General features: G+C 35.9%; 1 protein-coding gene across 2 annotated transcripts in view; it reads left to right on the top strand.

Annotated features, from left to right (window-relative positions):
* Positions 1-12,044, top strand: part of FCHSD2 (FCH and double SH3 domains 2) — a 318,513-nt gene that overhangs the window by 158,336 nt on the left and 148,133 nt on the right. For both annotated transcript variants that reach the window (XM_008020056.3, XM_073019212.1), the window contains 3 exons: positions 3,794-3,927; positions 7,491-7,545; positions 8,403-8,531. In XM_008020056.3, the coding sequence (XP_008018247.1) occupies positions 3,794-3,927; positions 7,491-7,545; positions 8,403-8,531 (318 nt within the window). The remainder of the gene's footprint in view (positions 1-3,793; positions 3,928-7,490; positions 7,546-8,402; positions 8,532-12,044) is intronic.

The following is a 12,044-nucleotide window of genomic DNA, read 5'->3' as shown; positions in this document are numbered from 1 at the left end:
GAACCAATCTGACTTAAAATTCTTCCTCTGTAACATTTTAAAGTTCATGTTCTTTTTAAGATTTTCTCTAATTTGGCTATTTTTTAATGCTTGAAGGATAAACACAGTTATATTACAATTCTGAAGAGCCCCAGTTTATAATGAGGATTATGAGAATTATTACATTTTTCAATATTATTTTCTATATGTTGACATTTACTTAAAAATTAGAACAAGAGCCATAATAATTTAAGGCTCTTTGCCATTCTTATGTTTACTTAACCATACTTTTGTCCGTATCTTTCTCATTTATACTAGAGTTTACTTACCTTCCTTGAAATATTGTGGTTCACATTTATGTAACACTTTAGAGTTTGCAGACTGCTACTATATCCATTATAGTCTCATTTGATTTTTATACAACCCTGATAGTATTTAAGTATTATAATTTTACAAATGATAAAATTAAAGCTAAAAATATTAAAGAGACTTAGGTAGTAAATAACAGAGTGGGAACTTGAATATACTACTACTTCCTAATTCCAAATCCTATACAATGCTTTTAAAACAAAGCTTAATATTGAAACAGGTTTATAGAAAAATACATGTAAATGCCTTCACCATAGTAGACTACTTAATTATCTTACTCCTTTTATCTTCATTCTCTCAGTTTCCTAATTTTTCATGTTTCTACATAACCTTTATGTTTATTATTTTTTATTATTTTGTGAATTTTTCCATTCTGGTTTCTTTAATCTTACATCTGGTTTTGGACATTACCCTTAAGTCTACAGTAAAAATTAACTTTTTATATTTTTTTCTTAGGATAAATTTCCAGGGCATTATTACTGGGTTAGAGAACCTAATCATTTATAGGACTTTGATGTGTTGGCCCAGGTTACTTTTATTTTTATTCTTATATTCAAGTTATTAGCAAGTTTATTATTGTGTCTGTGTCATACTCAGAGACTATACTTTTAACTTCTTTTTTTTTTTTTTTTTTTGAGACAGAATTTTTCTCTGCTCTGTCACCCATGCTAGAGTGCAGTGGCATGAACATGGCTCACTGCAGCCTCAATCTCCAGGGCTCAAGTGATCCTTCCACCCCAGCCTCCCAAGTAGTTGGGACTACATGTGCTTGCCACCACACCTGGCTAATTTTTGTACTTTTTTTGTAGAGATGAGATTTCACTATGTTGTCTCGAACTCCAGGGCTCAGGATATCTCACTTTCTCAGCCTCCCAAAGTGCTAAGATTACAGGTGTAAGCCACCGTACCTGGCCCAGTTTTTGGTTCTTAATATCGAATTGTAGCCATGAAGCCTGCTTTTAGCTCTTCACACCTGCAAACACAGTGTTATTAGGATGTTCAGCACTTCTTTATGGGAGTGTCAGGTTGTCATCATATCATTTATTAAACAAAAGCTTTGTATTTGATAAGTACTATTACAATTTAGGGGGAAAGACAACTTTTCTTTCTGCAAGATAAAAGCTTACTTTTAGTTTATATATAACGAAATACTATTCAGTGATAAAAAGGAATGAAGTACTGATACCTGCTACAACTTGAATGAACCCTAAAAATGTTTTGTAAGTGAAAGAAGTGAGACACATAAGGCCACATATTATGTGATTCCATTTGTACTAAATATCCCAAATAGGAACTCCATAGAGACAAAAAGTAGATTAATTGTTGTTGGAGGTGGGGAGAAATGAGGAGTGACAGCTAATGGATACAGAGTTTCTTTTGGGGGTAAGAAAATGTTTTGGAATTCAAGGAGAGTGATGGTTGAACAACCTTGTCACCACTGAATTGTATACTTTAAAAAGGTGAATTTTGTTGTATGTGAACTATATGTCAGTTTTTTTAAAGCTTACTTTTAAGATAAACTGTGTCTATAAGAGACCTTTAAAACATGGTCATCACAGAACTAGGGTACACACTTTAATGGGTTGCATGGTAAATGGTATCACATCCTTGCTGTGTGACTCGGAATAAATTATTTAACATCTGAGTCTATTTTCTCATCTTAATGGGATCACTACTACTACTACTACTACTACTACTACTACTACTACTACCACCACCACCACCTTTTCCATAGAGTTGTTTCAAGGACTAAATGTGATAATGCCAGTAAAGTGCGAAACATAGCACTGTGCAGTGCCCACAAGGGGTCTTTTTAGAAGTAATAAGCATTCAGACTCCCGTGGCTGTCATAGGCCACACCTGACAAGAGGTTTACTGAGAAGGACAGAGTACAGGGAACCAATGTGTCAGTAGGGAAGCATCTAGCATTAATGGGATTAATTCTCCCACTATTGTATGTCTCAGTCCACGTAGCCAACCAGTCATTCTGTTTGGTCCTCCAAGTGGCAGGTCTAGGACAAGTGAGTAAGACTCACATTTGCAGGGCCAGCTTTAGCCCCTAAAGGAGACTAAAATTTTTTTACAACAACTCTATAGACAGAGCTTCCAAGGTCCCTGTAAGGGACATGTTCAGATACACCATACTCACAGAAGCCCAAAGCCATGGCTTTTCTATCAGATATTTATAGTTAATTTTTAGCTTATCCCAAATTGATGCAGTTTGCCTACCAGGGTTTGTAAGCAATGTTGCCTAACAACACAGCTGACATTGTGTCTTCTCATCAGGTTTCTATTGAAACACAGATCTAGAAAGTTGAGCAAAGGCCCAGTTTCATGCAGAGGGGAAAAGTTTTGTTTTATTTTGTGTTTTTTTTTTAACCTTTTCCTTCACAGACTAACACTTATTAAGTGCTTAATAAATATGAGTGGTTATTTTGCTTTTATCTGTCCATGCAGAATCTTCTAGATCTCTCATCCCCTGTAGACCTTTCTTAACACCTAGCAGTTTCTGGGAAAGTCTAGCCTGTATGTCATATGGTTAAGTTTATCCTTTTTTTATCCTGGTTCTTCTGATATCCTTGCCCTCCTCCACACTATTCACCCTTGCACAATAATCCCTCACCAGTGTGTCCTTCTGTTTTGCTGAGCTTTTGTCAGTCTCTGCCAGTGCTGTATCAGGCTTAGAAGTTTTTAGATGTGACTGCTCTAAGCTGGCCTCAGGCTGGTGAAACTTCTCAGTCGTTTGTTTCAAAGTGGGGTCAATCTCCTTTGGATACTCAGAAGGGTCCTGAAGCAGTATTGCTTTGGCCCCAATGTGTTTTAAGAGTTAATTGACTAAACATTGTTTTAGTTGTTACGTCCATCCCTTTTCCTCGAATGTATATGTGTATCCAAGGAGTTGGGCAGGGGATGGTTTTGAGTAATAATTGTTATGTGGTACCCAGATTTCCTGCTTCTCTTGTTCACCTTGGACTTACCAAGTCAGACTACTCAGGTGTCACTCCCTCTTGTCTAAGGGGTGAATTCTTCAGTACCCCTTGCACTATCAGTTACCCAAACATAGAGACTTTATTAAGATGATGGGGAAATACAGAATTACCTTATTCTTTTGCTTTTATTATCATGGTATCTCCAACAGTAAGAACATGTTTTGTAGTTGCTCTTCCATGTCTTACCTTAATGTCAGTCATCAGCAGCACTCGGGTTATTTCTCAATGTATGGTTGTTAGGCAAACTGTGACACTGTTTGATGTGTAGTACTTGAGATGGAAATACCAGGATTTTAAATCACAGGATTTTAATTTGCAACTTGAAGGACACTGAAAGTACTGACTTTTCTCCTGGGTTTCCATCCTGAAGGCATAGTGTATAGTCCTTAGGATGAAGCCATTTTCTGTAAGCCTGAAAACTAAAATCATAATGATTGTACTTTTGTATTTTATAGTGTGTGGACCAGTTGACAAAGATCCAAACTGAATTACAAGAGACAGTGAAAGATTTAGCTAAAGGCAAAAAGAAATACTTTGAGACTGAACAGATGGCTCATGCAGTACGAGAGAAAGCTGACATCGAGGCAAAGTATGTGTTTTAACATTTCTGAGAAAATAATTATGCAAATAAATGTTATTGTTGCTAATAGTTTGTTCTCTATTAGTAGTGAGCATGGACCTATTCTCAGGTAGTGGTGGTTTCATTTGACCTACATATGTTATATACTTTAGGTCACTTTTTTTAATTGGCTGATTTTTATCTGAATTAATATAGCAAAATGGGAATATTAGATTAGTCAGTTTTTCACATTAAATTGAATTTTGAAAAAGAAGGTAAATGAACATTATATTTACAGACTTGAAAGCTTATCAAAAGCCTAAAGTCACTGCTGTGGTGTCTGAATATCAGGGTTTAAGAGCCTCATTTTTCTCATGCTGGACTCTCAATCAGTTGTAGTTGGAAATCCCTGTGATCCTCAAGATGCCACTGAAGGTCCATGAACACATCAAGTGAACAAGAGCACTGACCTCCATGTAGAAACCCTGCCCCAGGCACTGTTTTTTTCTTTTACACAAAAATCTAGTGTATATATACATAATTTTTCATGTATGCTTTAGCAATTGTATGAATTTCCCTTTCAATGTATGTGAATTATAAGACCTTTTTTTTTAAAGAATAAGTAGGAAAAGAAGGAACTGGCAACTGGTAATAGAAGGTGATATAAAGCAAGCAGTGTAATAGAGATTTTTGCAATGACAATTTAAGGCAAGATAAAAAGTTGATGAGAAAAAGCATGTTATAGAACTGGACTCTGAAGAGGTCTGTGAGAAGGAGAGCTGAGACTCTGGTTCAGTGTGCTGACTGATGCAAAATCTAGGAGTCTGAACTCCTAGTCGTAAACTCAGAAAGTCTTTGAACACTTGTACAAACAGACCAGCAAGGAAGGGGGTGTCTTTCTAATACGGTTTTTATCCACAAGAAATGTAAGCAAGCTTATAAGCAACTTGTGAAAATTCAGGGGCTCCCTGGTTTATCAAGGGCTAGTGAGTATTCATGAAGGACTTGATGTTATAGGAAAGCACATTTAATATTTCCCTAGTTTATTTTACTGTATTTATTGTTTTATTCTTTGAACATACAAATATTTCCTGTACTTTTATAGAATCAATGAACCCATCTTCTCAATAAGACCTGAAGTTTTTATATTAGATCTCCATTGGGAATATACTGTCATAGTCATTTTTAGAAACTTGTTTTCTTAAACTTTCAGAGATCCTAGAACAGAGAATTGACAGATTTGTAAAGAATGTATAAACACCTAATTTAGCCACAGCCCACAGGATGAACATGAGCACAGTGGAGGGCTGTTTCTGAGAAATGGGGATTTGATAGGGTCTAGTTCATAGAGCTGATCACAAGGAATTGCCTTCTAACGTGACCCAAATTCGGAGGGGATACAGCAAGCTAGACACACTAATGTTAACTTTTCAACTATAGAGTAAGGAATGCCTCTTTATCTTCATTTATTCGCTCTTTGTTGAATACTTTATATTGGGTACAGTGAGTACAGAGATGAGTAAGGTAAGCTTTGTGCCCTCAAGGAATTTAAGGCCTAGAATTAGAAACTAAAAGAAATTGTCTAAAGTCACTTAATATTAACTATTAACTTATTTGCAGTAGTGATGTGAAAACACTCTTAGGAAAGCATAGAAAATATAGAGGTTAATTTTGCCGAATGATAAAGGAAAGCTTTATATAAGAGGTGATGTTTGGATAGAATCTTGAGGAATGAGTATAAATTTTCTAAGTAGAGTTGAGGAGGAAGATCAGGAAGGGGAAGTTAAACTGTACTACCTATAGTTTTGATAGATGATTTGACAGATGGTGTGGAGATGCACGCATTAGGAGAGACCATAGAAGGAAGAGGGATACAATTTGAAGGAGATGATGAATTTCATTTTGGATATGTTTATTCTGAAGAGCGTGGGAAACACTGGGGTGAATATGTTTGGAAGGTAGTCAAATATCTGGCACTTAAATGAGAATTTGGGCCTCAAGATCTTGCTTTGAGGGTCAGTTGCCTATCAGATGGTAGTTACAAGAAGAAAATTATGTATAGAATAGATGAGAAGTTGAGTTCGGAACCCCAAGGGACATAAATTTTGAAGGGTAGGTGGTAAAGAGTAGCATACGGTGTAGTTCATTATTTGTGTAGTGTTTGAGTGTAAAAATCCTGCCTTATTTTTTCTAGATTGCAATCTTTGAGAACAGGTACTATCTTATTCTATCTATCACTAATACCTACCTTAATACTGCACAAGAAGTATATTAGGATTAGGAAATAAAGCAGAAGCCAGAAACTTAAAACCTTATATTGGAAGATCTACATGCAACTCAGCCCATTTGGATAATGACTAAAAAAAGGAGAACTGGGAATATCTCCAAACACAATCTTACTCTGAAAAGGCTTTCTCAGAGATTTGAGTTTGTGGCCTTTACTTTTCTACATAAAATGAACAAGAATATGATTAATAAAAAAAAATTATGAGATATGACTATGACAAGGTAAAAAATAACAGGGATCTTTTAAACCCAATTTTTTTAATAGTTGGGGAAGTAGTTGGGCTGCATATGTGTTCAACCCTGAATGTTTTCTCTTGTTAGAAAAATGAGACTGCTTTTCCTATCCTCTTCACACTGGCTTTGCAAAGACTAACTGCTCCATCATCCAGTCCCAAACTGGCCAGCAACTTTACTTCATGAGGCACGGCTGCCAGCACATGTATTGAATTCTGCCATGGAAATCACCGTGACACTAAAGTCAAGACAAACATTGCAGCTTTAAAAAAAAAATCACTGGTCCTGGGAGTGTTGCTTGTTCCCTAGCATTTGTCTGTTGACTTTCTCCATATGGTTTTCTCTAGCTGTTTGGGTAAAATCAACATGTTTGTACTACTGATTGTTAGATTATGGTTATTCTCCCAAACTGAAAAAGGATCAAGGGAGATAAGAACACAGAGTGGGAGAAGATTACATCATACAGAGCAGGGAGTCCCAGGACTTTCTCAGTAAGTTCAGAATACCCTTTTAGAGCAGAGGAGGCACACAGGCAGGTACCCAAACAAGAAGTACTTTTAATGGGGGAAATAATAGAAGTAAGGACTTCATAGAGCCTGTTGATTGGATTATTGCATTCCTGGTCTTGTTAGAGTCTTTCACACACAGCCCCGAAAGTTTGCTGACGCTTGCGTCCATAGGTTGGTTGTCCCTGGGTCTCTCTAACCTTTGCAGGAACTAAAGTGTGTGAAGTTGTATGGTACTGAGAGAATAGTCTATAGTTTGCTGGCTTTTGTTTATTAGGAGACAACAATATATTTTGATTTTTTTTTGTCAAGTTTTTTTTTGGGGGGGTCATTCTGGTTATTTTTCTTATATTAATCCCAATATTTCCTGTTTTACCATAATATTAAATTCTTCCTGTAGTAAAATAAAGGAAAATAATAATTACTCTTGGTTTTCCATTTTTTCATTCTTTTTTAGAACAGTATCTTCAAAAAAGATTATTTTAAAAATTTAATAATATAGTTAATAATTTTATTGTGATATAATTAGATGATTTTATTAAACACACTTTTCTATTTTTATTATAGATCTAAACTTAGTCTTTTTCAATCAAGAATCAGTTTACAGAAGGCAAGTGTAAAGGTAAGTTTTCACTAAGTATATTTCACAACTGAGAAACCTCTTAGCTTGTAAAACAGAGGATTGGATCTTTGAGGGTGGAGGTGAATTATTTCTACCTTAGAGAAGCATTTTAAAGTCACTGACTCAGGGAGGAACTTTCCCTCCCAGTTCATGGGGGTTTTTCACTCAGTTGTCAACACCTTGGACACACTTGCTTTTCAAGACTGCATTAGGGATAAGTTTCTATACCTTACCTGCTTAGGTAGCCTGTTGTCTTTAGCTCTTAGTCCAAGAAACTTAACCCGGGGGCTTTGGAAAGCTCTACAAAATCTATTTCATTTAGATTTAGACCCTTGGGTGATATTCTGGGCCAGATGTGAGTGAGTTTTTCCTTCGAAAACTTCACACTGTAGAATGCCTGATTAAGTAAGCTTAGAGACCTGGCTGTGGCTGCCAGGCTTCAAACTAGCATGCAGTTCATCTGGCACATTAGGAGTGCTGATTTTTAGAAAACTATTTTCTAACTCTACTAGATTTACCCATACCTTTGAAGATAAGGTACTTAATTTCAGAACCTTTATTTACTCATTTAAATAAAATGGGCAAAATATTTTTAAGTTATTTACAAAGCTTTAGAAGTATGTTAAGCAAATATTTGAAATTGTTCGTACCCTGTATAACAGTTCTAGTCACTGTTTCATTCCTCAGTAGTGATGAATAATTTTTATATACATATAAATGTTTTCCCCACATGGTTACCTTTATTCTTGTTGGGAAGCCATTAATTGCAAACTAAGAGTAGGATTCATGTGTTTTGCAGTACAATATCAATTTGCACTGATTGTTATTATTATATTATTTTTTTTGCTATGTTTTAGTTAAAAGCCCGGCGATCTGAGTGTAATTCCAAAGCTACCCACGCAAGGAATGATTATCTTCTTACCCTAGCGGCAGCAAATGCACATCAGGATCGCTACTATCAAACAGATTTAGTTAACATTATGAAGGTAATACAGCTTTTGTATCTATGGTAATTTTACTTCATTAAAAACATAAACAACTCGAGTTGGATGTTGGGTTTATGGGATTGAATCTATAGAAGAGTAACCAGGCTATGTTGCATCTCTTTGGAATATACTTGTTATTGTTTGGATAGCATCTGTTTCAGATAATTTAGAATTAATTTTTAGTTCAGAAAATGTTTACAGAGAAGTCACAGTAAAGGATTATAATACTCCCTAGGTGCGGCAAACATTTGTTATTTAGTGGTTATTGATATAGAAGATACAAGAGTGATATAAGAAATAAAATAATAACTCAAACTGGGAAAATACTTCTGAGCTATTTTATAAGACTCATGTCATGGTTTCAATAAATTATTGAAGCTAGGCAGAATCTTCAGGTATCTTCAGAATCAGAGAAAGACTGATATTTTAGCATAATTTTTGTTAGATTGTATCTGTATTTTTTGAAAAATGTTTGTAAGAAAAGTTTTAGCAAAAGAATATTTCTATTAAAATGTATTTTTATAGTGTATCTCTTAGCCCGAAGTTTTTATTAACTAGAATTTTGGCCACAACTATGTCTAATGATAATTATGAAGCTTTTTTTAATTTTAATTTTTTAGAGACAGGGTCTCACTCTGTTGTCCAGACTGGAGTGCAATGATGATCACAGCTCACTGCAGTCTTGAACTCCTAGGCTCAAGAGATCCTCCCACCTCATCTTCCTGAGTAGTTGGGATCCAGGCGCATGCTACCATGCCTGGCTCCTTTTTTTTATTTTTAGAAACAAGAGTCTTGCTATGTTGGCCAGGCTGGCATCAAACTGGCTTCAAGTAATCCTCCCTCCTAAGCTTCCCAAAATGCTGGGATTACAGGTGTGAGCCTGCTTGGCTATTTTTTATTTCTAAAAAACTTAGATTTTTAAAAAATTTCATTAAGTTTATCCTGAATTTATAGGTAAATTGCACATTACTATTTGATGATTTTGAGCTGCGTATGGGACAAACAAAAGAATATGTTCAGTAGCTATCTGAAGATGTCCTCTGGGTATTACTCTGAAATGCAGATAGATTAGATTACAGTTTGTGTACCCAAACTTGATCTAGCCTTTCCCTGTTTATACCACCTATGATGTGTCTTTAACTTTCACTAAAGTAAAGAGAAGAGGGTAGAGGAAAAGGAAACCTTTTAATCTATTGCCAGGTTTCTCCCTTGTTGCTGGCAGACAAGCTCTGCTTTGGATTGTATCTGTCATTCTTTCCTGTTTTCCCAAAACCCAGACATTTTGTCATTTTCTTTTTTCTTTTATTTTCAACCCATCCCCCTCAAATGTATTGTTCTTAATGACTGACAAACACACACATTGCTGTAGTTGAATTGCTTAATTTACACATCAGCAATTGTGAATGGAGATGCAGCCAGAGCAGGTGCTCTTTTTTCTATAATAGCTCTGGGAAGGAGGTCAACTCTGGACAGAAACTGCAAGTTCTTTCCTTGAAAGTAGAGATGGGACAGTTCCTGGAACCTTCAGGCAAAAACAAGAGTGCTGTAGGGAGTCAAATTGGACTAAGAAGTATCCTATTGCAAAACATTTTTTTCTTTCCTTTTTGTTCACTGCCTGAAATCCCCTTTTCCTAGCTTCTGTTGTGACTTCTTATTAGAATACAGGTTAGAAAATACAGAGACAAGGAACTGTTTTGTCATCTCTCATGAGAACTCTGCATATATTTTCCATAAAGTATTAGACCTAGAGGTTTAGGTGTTTTAGTATATATATTTTTTGAGACACGTTCTCACTCTGTCATACAGACTGGAGTGCAGTGGCTTGAACATGGCACACTGCATCCTGAACCTCCTGGTCTCAGGGATCCTCTTGCCTCAGCCTCCTATGTAGCCAGGACCACAGGTGCCTGCCACCATACCAAGCTAATTTTTTTTTTTTTTTTTTTTTTGTAGAGACGGGGTCTCACTCTGTTGCCCAGGCTAGTCTTCAACTCCTGGGCTTAAGAGATCCTCCCACCTCAGCCTCCCCAAATACTGAAATTATAGGGGTGAGCTGCTTGGCCTGGCCGGTTTTAATATCATATTAGGTATTACATAGTGCTTCAGACTTAAAAGGACCAACAGTTTCAAAGAACGCATTTACTAAAGATGATTTTTAGCACCGCTTGCACTTAAGGTTGTAATTCACTATATCCTATATATGTCTACTATTGTATCAAAGCTGTATATTTTTCCCTATGAATATTTTAAAATGAACATTATATTAGCTTAAGCAACAGCAAAAATCAAATCCTTTTTTTTTTCCAATTGCATCTACAGCCAAAAAAGAATGGCCTTTAATAAACCAGGGAAGGTACATTCTTATTTGGGGGATCTGCTCTCTGCCTAAAGCAGAGAGGAAGTTAAAGGGCTGGCCAGCTCACAGATTAGTATGTGTTATTGAACTTACTTTGAAGTCTTTATGCATATATTTGATCAGCATTGGGTAGGTTGTACTTTGGAGTATTCATTTAATGAAACATTGTGGGGTACTAAACTGATTAAAAATAGAGGCAGGGATTGGTCCCTCCTGCCCCTTAAAAATGAGAAAACATATTTTCAGTTTTCATGTACTGTGCATTAACTGATTTTCTTCCTCATGCTAATTCTGTAGTCTATAGTACTGGAAAATTCCTATCAATCATGCTATTAGCTGCTTAGTAAATTTCTACCATTGAATTGACAGTGGCCCTTAGATGCCTTTCTTGAAAATACCTGTTTTTCTGAATGAATGTTAAGGAGATATCTATTTTTCTGAATTAATGTTAAGGTGATAATGCCCTATATGGGTAGCTTAAAGGCAGGGTATTTTATTTGTTGTTTTAATCATACACATTTAAGAGCCTCTTACAGCGTGCTAACTACTGAGTTAGGCTTTAGGAAGAGACAAAGATGAGTAAGACACACTGCTCATCCTCAAAGAGCTTGTTATGGTAGAAGAGAGCAAGAGAGAGATACATTTATATAGATGATTGCAAATTAGAGTGATGGAAATCACTTACCGCTGGAGGACTGTGGTTAGTTAATAATAATAGCTATCTTTTTTATTGCTTAATATTGCCTTGGCATTATCCTAACCACTTAATACATATTATCCTTTCTCATTTTCTTCATTATCCTTGTTAAAGTTCATAGCTCATTATTTAAATAATTCTCTAACTTATATTCTTATCTTTGCCCTTCTCCAAATGAAATGAAGTGGTAACTCTGACGAGCCCCCGTAACTGGATAATCTGTATCTAAACAGCCAAGTACTGCTGAAGAAAAGTTTTGACAGAGCAGATTCATGATCATAAATTAATAGGGGAACCAGTGCAGCAGTCTCAACACTGCTTAGATAGCCTACTGTTTTTCCCTAGTTAACTTTTCCTACTATTTTTAACGGTTATTTCAACCACCTCTTTTATGCTTAGCAAGTGGGTTTTCTTCCTAATTTACAGAGACGGTGGAAAACGTTGGAAGGCAGCTTCATTA

This window comes from Chlorocebus sabaeus, chromosome 1 (genome assembly GCF_047675955.1).
Source record: "Chlorocebus sabaeus isolate Y175 chromosome 1, mChlSab1.0.hap1, whole genome shotgun sequence".
Classification (NCBI taxonomy): Eukaryota; Metazoa; Chordata; class Mammalia; order Primates; family Cercopithecidae; genus Chlorocebus; species Chlorocebus sabaeus.
This window is presented reverse-complemented; position numbering and strand designations above follow the sequence as displayed.